The 14090-nt window shown below is 42.0% G+C and overlaps 1 protein-coding gene across 2 annotated transcripts in view; it reads left to right on the forward strand.

The window, feature by feature from the left end:
• RNF213 (ring finger protein 213) overlaps window positions 1–14090 on the forward strand; it is a 2973532-nt gene that overhangs the window by 846274 nt on the left and 2113168 nt on the right. For both annotated transcript variants that reach the window (XM_078654076.1, XM_078654077.1), the window contains exon 14: window positions 9106–9204. In XM_078654076.1, coding sequence (XP_078510202.1) covers window positions 9106–9204 — 99 coding nt within the window. The remainder of the gene's footprint in view (window positions 1–9105; window positions 9205–14090) is intronic.

Consider the following 14090-nt stretch of genomic DNA (forward strand, 5'->3'; position numbering starts at 1 on the left):
GCTAGCGCGCATGCGGTTAAGGACCTGTCCGTCTTTCTTGCCAAAGGTTGTCACGCCCTTCCACATCGGGCAGACCATCACTTTGCCCACCTTCTTTCCGCCTCTGCATCCTTCCAGGGCGGAGGAGAGGCTCCACCGTCTGGACCCAAAACATGCGCTTGCTTTCTATCTGCAGCGTACACAACAGTTCCGGGTGGAGGATCAGCTCTTTGTTGTCTACGTGGGCGCCGAAAAAGGTCGGGCTGTGCACAAACGGACCATTTCCTGGTTCTGTGCATCAAAGCATGTTACTCCTTGGCCAAGAAGGAGCCTCCTGTGGGGCTGTGTGCCCATTCGACCAGGGCAACTGCAGCCACTACTGCTTTGGGACGCGGAGTTCCCTTGCAGGACATTTGTCAGTTAGCTACGTGGGCCTCGCTGCACACGTTTACAAAGCACTACTACCTCGACAGTCCAGTCCGAAGAGACTGCTTCTTTGGCTGTTCTGTGCTCCGTGACTTTCTGGTGTAATCCTGTTCGCAGACCCACCTCGGGGGTTGGTATTGCTGGGGTATCTATTCTTAGGTAAGGAATCTATCACTAACGTGTCTCTTTCAGATGCACAAGTTACTACTTGTGTAACGATATGCCTGTAAGAGACATTAGTTAGTGATAGATCCCTTACCGCCCCACCCAACCTCCCCGTTCTGCGGACTGATTACTCAGGTCAAGGTCATCCCTTTCAGGGCCTTAGTTTTATGCACCAATGGTCAGTATCTTGCATGGCTCTGCGTTCCTGGCGCGGAAAGTCGTGTACAGAACTGATGTCAGCGCGCATGGGTGGCGCCTAAGTACTCTCCTTGACGTCATCTCGGCGCTGACGTCATCTTGGCGCTGACGACGCCAGTGACTGATGCGGAGCCGCAGGACACCACCTACTGACGCGCAATGCTACTGCTAAGCAAAACTTTCCGGATCCAGTCTGACGCCTGGGGATATTCTAAGGTAAAGAATCTATCGCTAACTAATGTCTCTTACAGATGTATCGTTACACAAGTATTAACTTGTGCTTCAGTGTGTATATATATATATATATACCAGACTAGCTATTTTGAAACAGAGAGTATCAAGGGTAAAGTCTTGTGTGTGTTTATGTATATATATGTTGAGCTGTGAGATGCATTGAAGGTCTTCCTACCTGGTGCGTCAGTATAACAGCAAGTATTACGTCTTTTTCTGGTGAATGACCAGCATTGTTGATACGGAGTATGCATGAATGGTGTGACGTGAGCATTCTGATCGGATGCCCTGTTAGTGCCTGTTTTGTTGATCTAGCTGTAGGATTCTACTAGAATGGTTATGTTTTTTCCAGCAGAGTTTTTGATTTACAATACAAGGTTAAGGAGTTGTTCCAGGAGGAGTTCTATAGCTGGACTCCTCTGATTTCTCTAATAATGTTTGTTATATTTCGTTGCAATATTATCAAAAAACAATGGTCCTCAACCTATGAATTTGAAACCTTAAATACTCTAGTAACTTTTCATTTACTTCCAAGGAGCACCCACAATACAGTATGCTCTATACCAAAAATGTTTAGTACCACAAGATTAACATAAAACCACGGTTAGGGGAAAAACATTTTAATTTCGTTCTCCATTTCCATCAACAAAACTTTTTTATAGAAAATATTTTTATATACATCATCCAAAAATTGAATCAATAAAAACAGAGTGGTTGCCTAAACAAGGAAAGAAAGTGCAAAAAAGGTCGTGCTCAAGAAAATAAGGTGAGTGATCCGAAAGACGAGATCATAGAGGTGCTCAAAAAGTTATAATATTAAACACAACAATATCCAACATGTATATTGTATTTTGAAACCTGGCCAAATAATACGGTCAAAAAAACATGTTGTCGCAACTAGGCATATCAGTCCTAGAGTTATTTAGCACTATATACAGTATTGGTTGGTCCAAGGTTTACTACAAATGACGTCGACGTTTCGACTCGTCTTATGCCCATACGGAGATTTGAACCTGGGGAGTGCGAGTCTTCATCAGGACGAAAAATACAGGCAACCAAGGGGTAAGTATAACCCTAAAAAAATTGATAGAAAGAATTACTAACCATGGTCCTAAAAATTCAAATGAAAATTAATATTAAAAAACTATCTGACTCCCCATGTGGTAAAGCCATTGCTCTTACCCTGCTGGTTGGGAATACGGATAGGTGATGGTCACAATATTCAAAAACTTGGCTAATGCAATCCTTATTGTTGATTGATAGCACAGTATCACATAGATGATACCTATAATGGAGGGAAATCAAAAAATCTCCTTCAGACCAAGGTAGGAAAAATTCCGTCCTCAGGTTGCTAAATTAATTAATTACAATGTCTTACCCTGTTGTTTGATTAATGTCGCCAGCCAGGTGACAAATTCCTCAATGTTGAATTTTGGCCGGAGTGGTACACATTCGGTACCTGTTAAATCAAATAATGACATATACTTCAGAACTCAACCAGCTTATATATTAAGAAGCGATTCAATGACCCAGGACTGTAATTACCTGGTCGAGAGAAAGGAGGGGTGGTGGTTCTAATATTTAGGTGTTTCTTCAGTGCGAACGCTCACTTTATTTTCGCCACATTATATATTTAATTTCACTCCCCCGTAGTCTTTGGATAATACCACACAAGTTATAATCCACCACACCGGGCTCGGAGAAGCTCCTCAATGATACACCGATAGCTGTGGGGAAACAGGAAAATAATCCTACTAAATAGGAGCACTACAGTGGTCAAAGCTGGGCGGCGAAAGACACCATTGTGTCAACTTACCCCCAGTCGACTCGATTACTCCCAGCTGACAAGCGGTCCCGACGGCAAACCCTGACGGAATAACGAGGTGTTTCCGCATTCGCGTGTTATTGCCATGAGTCTCTCTGTTCTATGGACATAGAAAGAAGACTCCAGTGCCGGTGTATCCGCAAACGCGTTTGTCTTGCCCCGGGTAGTGTTATCGGCTATTCCAAGTCCAATTCAATTGAATTATTTATGTGTCCTGCTTCAATGGTAATTAACGGCCCATATTTCGCATGAGAGACATTTCTTTTATGCGATAAATATATTATTAAAAAATTATTATCAAACACCATTTTATGTATGAAAACCCCACTTAGCTATACAAATAATTTTACTTGGTTTCAAATCTGTGAGGCTTCACGTGGGCAGCTATAGGGATAGTGTGAAATCAATCCCTACTACATAATGAACATCAAAAAAGGACTTCAGCATGGACAAATTAATGAGCCAGTGAGAACAACAACATTGCAGACATTACATTATTGGCAGCCCCCAATTACCATATTCAGAAGTTACATAGTACAAAATGTACACAAAATCAGATTATTTAACACAGTCCTAGGTACAAGCTGATTTTCAACAGTAAAAATAATATCTAGGCCAGCTGTAAAATGGAAGATGGTATGCATATAGACATCATATACTGTTTTTTAGCCCTCTATTCAGTAAATTATACACAATATATCAACACAAAAATTTTTTCAATGTGTGAGCATAATCATGTACCCAGTAAGGCGACTTGTTTATTCATCTCCTCAAGTTCGTTAAGCCCCGAGTTCACAGTGTTGAGAGTATATATCCATTTACAATCCCTTCTGTTGAGGATATTGTGCAGATCCCCGCCTCGTCGGTTTTCTGTGATTTTTTCTATAACCCACCATCTCATACTGTGGTCTGGGTGTTCAAATCTATTGAAATGGTCCACCAAAGGGGCCCCCTGTACTTTGCAACGCACCCTGCTCATATGTTGTAAAATTCGACATTTTATTTTCTGCGTGGTCTGACCCACATACAAAAAGCCACATGGGCATCTAATAGCATAGACTACCCAGGAGGTGTTACAATTAGTATGTATTTTTAGTTTGTATGTATGGTCATTGTGGCAAAAATCATTTCCCTCTATTGTGAGTGCACAGGCTTTACATGAACCACACTTCCTATGTCCAACAATCGTGGGAGCACCCCACAATGTAGGTTGACTGAAACATTGTTTTTTTGGTAACAGAGATTTCACCAAATGATCACGTATATTCATCCCTTTACGGAACGCGTGCAAAGGAGGTGGTATCCCTCCAATTTCATTAGTGATTAAATGCCAGTGTCGATTCACACATTTTTTGATAGCATTGCTTTTAGTGTTAAAGGTTGTCACACAAACCAACCTTTCTTCTTTTTGGTTTTGTTTTGTACAGAGTAAAGGCTCCCGATGGTTATGCCATGCCCGTTTCTTTGCCTTTTTCAGGAGTCTGGTAGGGTACCCCCGTTCCCCCAATCTCACCATTAAAGCAGCTGATTCTTCTAGGTAATCTTCCTTTTTGGAACAATTCCTACGCAACCTCAGGAATTGCCCAAAAGGGAGATTGTCCCTGAGGTTGCGTGGATGATGGCTGGTATACCTGAGGAGGGTGTTTCTTTCGCTACTCTTCCTATATAAAGTTGTGTATAGTCTGCCCTCTTCACTTTTAATTTGTAGATCCAAAAAATTAATGGATAGAGGATTGGCTTCCAAGGTGAATTGAATATTTTTAGAACAGCCATTGACCCAACCATGGAAAACTGTGAGATCAGATAGCCCTCCTTGCCAAATTAAGAGGACGTCATCAATATACCTCACCCACAGCAAAATATTGCTGCGGTGAGGATTATATTGACTAAGAATAAATTGGTTTTCATATTCACTCATATAGATGATGGCTAGGTTTGGGGCAAAGCTGGCCCCCATTGCTACACCATTCGTCTGAATATAATATTCATCCTGAAATGTTTAGTCATAGCAATTTCTAGAATTCGAATGATAAATTCAGTAGGCACTCTATGTGGTGCAGGTCTCATATTCAGCACACGAATATGAGACCTGCACCACATAGAGTGCCTACTGAATTTATCATTCGAATTCTAGAAATTGCTATGACTAAAAATTTCTTCATATTTCAGGATGAATATTATATTCAGACGAATGGTGTAGCAATGGGGGCCAGCTTTGCCCCAAACCTAGCCATCATCTATATGAGTGAATATGAAAACCAATTTATTCTTAGTCAATATAATCCTCACCGCAGCAATATTTTGCTGTGGGTGAGGTATATTGATGACGTCCTCTTAATTTGGCAAGGAGGGCTATCTGATCTCACAGTTTTCCATGGTTGGGTCAATGGCTGTTCTAAAAATATTCAATTCACCTTGGAAGCCAATCCTCTATCCATTAATTTTTTGGATCTACAAATTAAAAGTGAAGAGGGCAGACTATACACAACTTTATATAGGAAGAGTAGCGAAAGAAACACCCTCCTCAGGTATACCAGCCATCATCCACGCAACCTCAGGGACAATCTCCCTTTTGGGCAATTCCTGAGGTTGCGTAGGAATTGTTCCAAAAAGGAAGATTACCTAGAAGAATCAGCTGCTTTAATGGTGAGATTGGGGGAACGGGGGTACCCTACCAGACTCCTGAAAAAGGCAAAGAAACGGGCATGGCATAACCATCGGGAGCCTTTACTCTGTACAAAACAAAAGCAAAAAGAAGAAAGGTTGGTTTGTGTGACAACCTTTAACACTAAAAGCAATGCTATCAAAAAATGTGTGAATCGACACTGGCATTTAATCAGTAATGAAATTGGAGGGATACCACCTCCTTTGCACGCGTTCCGTAAAGGGATGAATATACGTGATCATTTGGTGAAATCTCTGTTACCAAAAAAACAATGTTTCAGTCAACCTACATTGTGGGGTGCTCCCACGATTGTTGGACATAGGAAGTGTGGTTCATGTAAAGCCTGTGCACTCACAATAGAGGGAAATGATTTTTGCCACAATGACCATACATACAAACTAAAAATACATACTAATTGTAACACCTCCTGGGTAGTCTATGCTATTAGATGCCCATGTGGCTTTTTGTATGTGGGTCAGACCACGCAGAAAATAAAATGTCGAATTTTACAACATATGAGCAGGGTGCGTTGCAAAGTACAGGGGGCCCCTTTGGTGGACCATTTCAATAGATTTGAACACCCAGACCACAGTATGAGATGGTGGGTTATAGAAAAAATCACAGAAAACCGACGAGGCGGGGATCTGCACAATATCCTCAACAGAAGGGAGTGTAAATGGATATATACTCTCAACACTGTGAACTCTGGGCTTAACGAACTTGAGGAGATGAATAAACAAGTCGCCTTACTGGGTACATGATTATGCTCACACATTGAAAAAAAATTTGTGTTGATATATTGTGTATAATTTACTGAATAGAGGGCTAAAAAACAGTATATGATGTCTATATGCATACCATCTTCCATTTTACAGCTGGCCTAGATATTATTTTTACTGTTGAAAATCAGCTTGTACCTAGGACTGTTAAATAATCTGATTTTGTGTACATTTTGTACTATGTAACTTCTGAATATGGTAATTGGGGGCTGCCAATAATGTAATGTCTGCAATGTTGTTGTTCTCACTGGCTCATTAATTTGTCCATGCTGAAGTCCTTTTTTGATGTTCATTATGTAGTAGGGATTGATTTCACACTATCCCTATAGCTGCCCACGTGAAGCCTCACAGATTTGAAACCAAGTAAAATTATTTGTATAGCTAAGTGGGGTTTTCATACATAAAATGGTGTTTGATAATAATTTTTTAATAATATATTTATCGCATAAAAGAAATGTCTCTCATGCGAAATATGGGCCGTTAATTACCATTGAAGCAGGACACATAAATAATTCAATTGAATTGGACTTGGAATAGCCGATAACACTACCCGGGGCAAGACAAACGCGTTTGCGGATACACCGGCACTGGAGTCTTCTTTCTATGTCCATAGAACAGAGAGACTCATGGCAATAACACGCGAATGCGGAAACACCTCGTTATTCCGTCAGGGTTTGCCGTCGGGACCGCTTGTCAGCTGGGAGTACTCGAGTCGACTGGGGGTAAGTTGACACAATGGTGTCTTTCGCCGCCCAGCTTTGACCACTGTAGTGCTCCTATTTAGTAGGATTATTTTCCTGTTTCCCCACAGCTATCGGTGTATCATTGAGGAGCTTCTCCGAGCCCGGTGTGGTGGATTATAACTTGTGTGGTATTATCCAAAGACTACGGGGGAGTGAAATTAAATATATAATGTGGCGAAAATAAAGTGAGCGTTCGCACTGAAGAAACACCTAAATATTAGAACCACCACCCCTCCTTTCTCTCGACCAGGTAATTACAGTCCTGGGTCATTGAATCGCTTCTTAATATATAAGCTGGTTGAGTTCTGAAGTATGTCATTATTTGATTTAACAGGTACCGAATGTGTACCACTCCGGCCAAAATTCAACATTGAGGAATTTGTCACCTGGCTGGCGACATTAATCAAACAACAGGGTAAGACATTGTAATTAATTAATTTAGCAACCTGAGGACGGAATTTTTCCTACCTTGGTCTGAAGGAGATTTTTTGATTTCCCTCCATTATAGGTATCATCTATGTGATACTGTGCTATCAATCAACAATAAGGATTGCATTAGCCAAGTTTTTGAATATTGTGACCATCACCTATCCGTATTCCCAACCAGCAGGGTAAGAGCAATGGCTTTACCACATGGGGAGTCAGATAGTTTTTTAATATTAATTTTCATTTGAATTTTTAGGACCATGGTTAGTAATTCTTTCTATCATTTTTTTTAGGGTTATACTTACCCCTTGGTTGCCTGTATTTTTCGTCCTGATGAAGACTCGCACTCCCCAGGTTCAAATCTCCGTATGGGCATAAGACGAGTCGAAACGTCGACGTCATTTGTAGTAAACCTTGGACCAACCAATACTGTATATAGTGCTAAATAACTCTAGGACTGATATGCCTAGTTGCGACAACATGTTTTTTTGACCGTATTATTTGGCCAGGTTTCAAAATACAATATACATGTTGGATATTGTTGTGTTTAATATTATAACTTTTTGAGCACCTCTATGATCTCGTCTTTCGGATCACTCACCTTATTTTCTTGAGCACGACCTTTTTTGCACTTTCTTTCCTTGTTTAGGCAACCACTCTGTTTTTATTGATTCAATTTTTGGATGATGTATATAAAAATATTTTCTATAAAAAAGTTTTGTTGATGGAAATGGAGAACGAAATTAAAATGTTTTTCCCCTAACCGTGGTTTTATGTTAATCTTGTGGTACTAAACATTTTTGGTATAGAGCATACTGTATTGTGGGTGCTCCTTGGAAGTAAATGAAAAGTTACTAGAGTATTTAAGGTTTCAAATTCATAGGTTGAGGACCATTGTTTTTTGATAATATTGTATACCCAGGTCCATGCCTTAGGGTTACCCCATTTTTTCTTAATATTTCGTTGCAAGGCAACAGAAAACTTCTCAATTTGTGATCCTCACACGAGTCTCTACTTATTCACTGGGGTGAACATGCTCTGTTCCGGTTTTTGTATAATATGGACTACTACAATGTAGTATTATACATTTTGTCTTTCCTATAGGGAAAACCATTTTTATAGCCGATAACAGACAAATATTCAAGTGCTGAAATGGTGTGTTGTGTAAAATGTGGAATTACAACTTGCGTATTTTTTCCACTTTTTTCTTTGTCTGTACTTATTGTCTCCCTGTCCCAGCTGCGTGCCAAGTTATTTAACAACTGTAGTCCTACAAACTCACACACAAACTTTTTCAATGATATGTACTCATGCTCACACCGACATGAGCACACAGTTTGTAAAATGGTCAAAGGAACGAGACATAAGTGAATACAAAATAAAAACACCCCAGGCCTGAATACAACACCCATATCCCATCATATCAAATGATCCTCCATCTCATACTATTAACTGCGTTAGAAAACATACATATTGGATCCTCCAATATGCCCTGCTATTTGGCTCAAGCTTTCTACTGTGGTACGCTGCATTCTCCACTCTAGCATGCGATTACTGCTGCATATGTGAAGCTTGATAATTGCACGTTCCGCACATATTTATGAATAATTCATACTTTTTTGGAATACTTTATGCTGTGCTTAAGTCATCTATTTGAATCCATTATAGGTTTGGGAGCGGTTTGTGAATATAGCTATACCTTGCAAGCAGCTGGCTGATCTTTGGAAAACATCACTCTTGGCTGACCTGGAGGGGAGAATTAAGCAGGTACTCTTTCGTGTGGGGATGCCATAATTTTTAGATGAGTAATGTGCTGTTACAGTTTTATTTTTTTATCCATAATCACAGGTACAGACCTTTGGAGGGCTGAAGGTTGAAAATATGTCACTATGTTGTGCATTTAAAAATGGACACAATAATAGCTTGTTCGTTTAATTATTTTTATATAGCACTGATGCTTCCGTGCTACTGCTTCATGGCACTTTTTCCTGAAAGAAATATAAGTAGGAATAGCAAAATAAGTGAAAGAGAACATATTTCAATATGCATTGAGGCAGATACAAATCTGTAATGCAAACAATGTTTTAGAATACTGGCTATACAGGTATGCTACCTTGTGGTTGGGACAATATTTGCTTTTCCTTCATAAAGTTTTGAGAGGGAATTTTTTTGTTTTTGCTGTCTTTGGAAGACAGTAATTCAGCCGCTCCTGGTCCAGAGATAAATTGTAAGGTTGACGTCTAAAAGAACAGACTTGAATGGCATGGTTTGAAAAGATGAACCACATTTTTCTGGGTGACCATAACTTCCCAAACGGATTGAGGCATTCAGAGAGGCTATGCAGAATTTGTTTTGTATGGTTCCTGATCCCTATGGAGCACCATCAAGTCCTATGGATCCATCAAGCCTCTGTTGAACTTCCGCGGTTGGCAGCGGTGGTGCTTCTCTTAGGTCGCTTCGGCGTTGCCCCACTAATATTCTGGCCCCCAATAACTGCTGTTCAATAACCATAAGCGGCTTGTGGTTATTGAACAAGCTGCAGCAAATCCGGCAGCAAATCAATACCTTTTAATCCATGGCCGGCCAAGCTGCGCCCGAGCAGTCAGTGGCTCAGAAGGGGTTGAGGCGAGGCAGCAGGTTCAGTCGTCGTCGTCATGATGACTGACATCATGATGATGATCACAGAGGTGGTCGAGGCACAGCACAAGTGCGCATGTTGGTTTTGAACTGAGAATTTCTCCGACCAGCCCGGACATGCTCACTAGGCTTTTTTTCTGGCTGCACATTAGGAGAGTGAGGGTTGATCCATGCCACAGCTCCTGATCTCCTAATGAGCAGCGAGTATCCCTGCTCAAGACAATCCTGGCACAGCTGGAGCAATGTCTGGATTGGCTGAGATGCCGCTGTTGCGTTGTCAGGCCTAGTCCGGGAGATGGAGCAGCTTTGTGCATATAGGCGTGGGCAGTGGGGGGAGGGGTGTGGGTGGCTCTAACAACGGAGTGTTGGCTGTACCTCCCCCCTGAGGGAGCGTGACAGTCCGGAGGCAGACCACACCTGGGCCTTGTGTTGTTCAGTAGTCATACTACTGCGCGTTTTGACTTGTGGCCTGCCCAGGCTCGGTGGGTCACAATTGTCCTGACCACCACGAGCCCCATCCTTGAAATCCTTGTTGGAGTTCAGGTGAAGAATTAACACTGAAGAGGCCTTCCTTAAAGTAGATACAAGTACATCGTGACTTTTGACAAAGTGCTGTTAATTCTTTTGAAACGATAACTGTCTTTACTATTACTTTCTCTTCTTGCAAGTTTAGGGTATTTTGTAATTTTAACGAGTGGCACTCTTGATGGGGTACAGCTGAAAGGAGAATGCCACAGCATTCCAGTTTTTTTAACATATGCATACTTTCTACTGTATTCAAATGAGAGAAAACAGTTTGTTTCCTCATGAGACCGAAACTGTGTCTGCGTCACGTGGCTCTTATTTTTCTCAACCTCACCTCTTCCAGCCATGCCCGGCATTAATTAATTTTTGATGGTCCTGTTTATGGCTCCGGACGCCGCCAGCCTTTGAGTAAGGGGAAGGAGAGGGGAGACAGGAGGAGGAATCCTGAAATGCTTTTTGTGAGGCATACAGTACTGATAGCAGGAAGCCTTCTTTCTGTCCTTGGCTCCCTCGTGCCACATCTCACATATAAATCAGCTGTGTTACTCTGTCCTAACTTATGGTCTCCAAGCAAAGGGAAATCAAAGCAAATGGTACTCCTGAAGTCGAACTCTGCTAGGCAACCTTTAAGCTTACCTTCCCATATATTGGCAACTAAATAAAAACACCAGGACGTCTTGAGTGCTTTCTCGTGTATTGCAAAATTAATCACAGTGGCGGTTTGTGTCAATCATTCATAACAGTTTTGGCGCTGCCAAATTAAACAGGTTGATTATATTTAAATGAGAAACACATATATGTCCATCTTGTAATGCACACCCAAGTGAAACAAGCATTTACAATGCAATAGGTCTCGCATTCGTGAAAATTTGAGCTATTGGCTTTGCAAATGATAATGTGGGTTAGATTTTTTTGTTGTCAAAAAATATCCCAGCAGTAGAATATGTAATAAAAGACAAGCATTGGCATAGCCAATAGGTCTCGCTTGTGGGACCTTATAAGTATTTAGTTACAAGGAGATTGTGCTGCAAAATTAGAATTTATTATAATTGCTTGTTGCTTTTTAAATGAAAAATTAAGTATTTTGTTTTGCAGCACAATCTCCTTGTAACTAAATACTTATAAGGTCCCACAAGCGAGACCTATTGGCTATGCCAATGCTTGTTACTCCAGTTAGTGTAAATAAATACTGGCCTGTTTATTGCACATCTTCCTGAATGGTATTACTTGGTCAAGTGAACAGCAGCCCAGTGCAGTGGTTCTGCTGGGGGCTGCAAGCAAAGGTCAGGAGAGCTGCATAGGGCTCCTGTGCCGTACTTTGAGTAGGACTGTGTAAGACCATTTGCTGCTTTGCTGCCATTTTGGAATTGTAACAAGATAATTGCTGCTGAGATGTGCAGCGCCTAGAAACGGCATAAACGGGGCATGAAGTGCTACATATGAAATGCATTATGAAACTGGCAACGTCCTATCATGAACTGGCAAAAATCCAGGACGCCCAGTCACCCGCTGGAGCTGATTTTCGGTATACTGCAGAGCATTACTAAATGAATACATTGAATAAATGTGTATTCTCCGCGCCATGCGGTGTGGTTTGAAAAGCGTGCGGTGCAGCCTGCAGCGTCTTGGGCGCAGGGGTGAGCTCGGTCTAATATGTGTGCTTCCATCTGAAGAGCCGTGGCTGGCACCAAGACTTGGAGGAAGATCTGAGACTCCAGCCCGCCCGACCTCAAGTGTGATGAGAAAGGGCCGTGTACGGGACTCGACGGGCCTGAAGGCAAAAGCCACACTTCCAAGAATAGTCAAGAAGAGCAGGAAAAGGAAGCCCTTCATGACGAGTTTTCGAAGCATTTGAAAAGCTTTCTTTCGTATAGATAAGTCAGTGTGAGCACACTTAAGTTAAAAACAGAAAAAAAAAAGTCAAACACAACGCTTATTTCAACAATTACATGAAATAAAAACATTTTAAACACGCACAAACTCTACATTATCACTAGAAAACAAAGCTTTGTTAAAACATTTCGGGAAGCGTGTGTGACAATGGAAAAAACATGAGATAACCGGCCCCACAGCAGACATGTGTTAGCTCTTGTTAGAGAATAGAAGTCTGGGCAAGGGAAAGTAGCCGTGTTTATTGGAAGTGCAGCAAAGTGGATTCCTGTCGGATGAGGTAACCCCGCTGCCATGTTCACAAGTCATGTTCTGCGGAGCCTTTGTTTGGTTTCAGTTAGATGGAAGGAAAAGAAGAGTGATGCGTGAATGGGCCGTGACTGGCTCTCTAAACCTAGCTTTACACAAAATATGCGTGGCTGAAGGGTACTGTAGACTAAAGGCAGGCCAGGATCGTGTCAGATGGCTCGTCGTGAGCGAGATGTATTAGTCATTCTGATGGGGGGGGAGGTGTGGGAGGAGTGCTGCTACGGCAACTGCTACGGGCTGGGGAGTGGGAGGAGAAATGAAAGGAAAGGCTGTGTTTGCGGAGAGAGAGAGGGGAGGTGCTGGTGTGGGAGGGGGGAGGTGCTGGTGTGGGAGGAGTGCTGCTACGGCAAGGCTGTGTGTGCGGGGAGAGAGAGGGGAGGTGCTGGTGTGGGAGGGGGAGTTGCTGGTGTGGGAGGAGTGCTGCTCTGGCAAGGCTGTGTTTGCGGGGAGAGAGAGGGGAGGTGCTGGTGTGGGAGGGGGGAGTTGCTGGTGTGGGAGGAGTGCTGCTAGGGGAGGAGAAGCCCTGGTGAATGCTCGTGCATGTTCACGTGAACTGCAAGAAAACGCCGGGCTGAAAGCCCTTAGTTTGAATGCGATTTTGCCGACATGAATTCTCGCTCCGCTCGATGCGCATGCGCGCATCGATAGGTCGCAAGACCTAAAAAACCACAAAGCAAGGAAAGGGTGCAGTACCACAGGTTGTTACTAGGTGTCCCTGTGGAGTTCTATAATTACGTCAACTAGCCACATAAGACATCGCACCCAAAATCCTATTATAAGGAGAAAGATTGCAACTTAGCATACTTCCAATAAAACACTTCTGGGATATTTTTTGACAAAAGTATATCTAACAAACATAATTTGCCACTGCAGTAGGTCAATCTTTCACTAATGTGAGACCTATTGCAGAGGGCCCAGCAGTTTCCTGAACAGCAAACTTTTGCAGAAACCATGACAAAACAGAAACAGACTTGCCAAAAGGCTGCCGGCCAACGCCAGACCTATTGGCTTTGAGAAATGTTTGTTTAAAAATGGTGATTTATTGAAAAATTTGCAAAATACACTGGCAGATGGTTCACATAATAACGATAATAAATATGCTATTAGTAGGCTATCTTGCTGCCTAGTACCACCAAGACTGTAAGAAATAAATCATGTTTTTTCATAGATGTCCACTGCAAACACTAACCAAATGTGCATGGTCCATACTAAATGGACTATTGTTCAGATTATTGTGTTTTTTTTCACGTTTGTTGAAGAAGCACACTGGCACCATTACAAGGATGGAGACA

The sequence above is a fragment of the Lissotriton helveticus genome, chromosome 7, assembly GCF_964261635.1.
Source record: "Lissotriton helveticus chromosome 7, aLisHel1.1, whole genome shotgun sequence".
Lineage (NCBI taxonomy): Eukaryota > Metazoa > Chordata > Amphibia > Caudata > Salamandridae > Lissotriton > Lissotriton helveticus.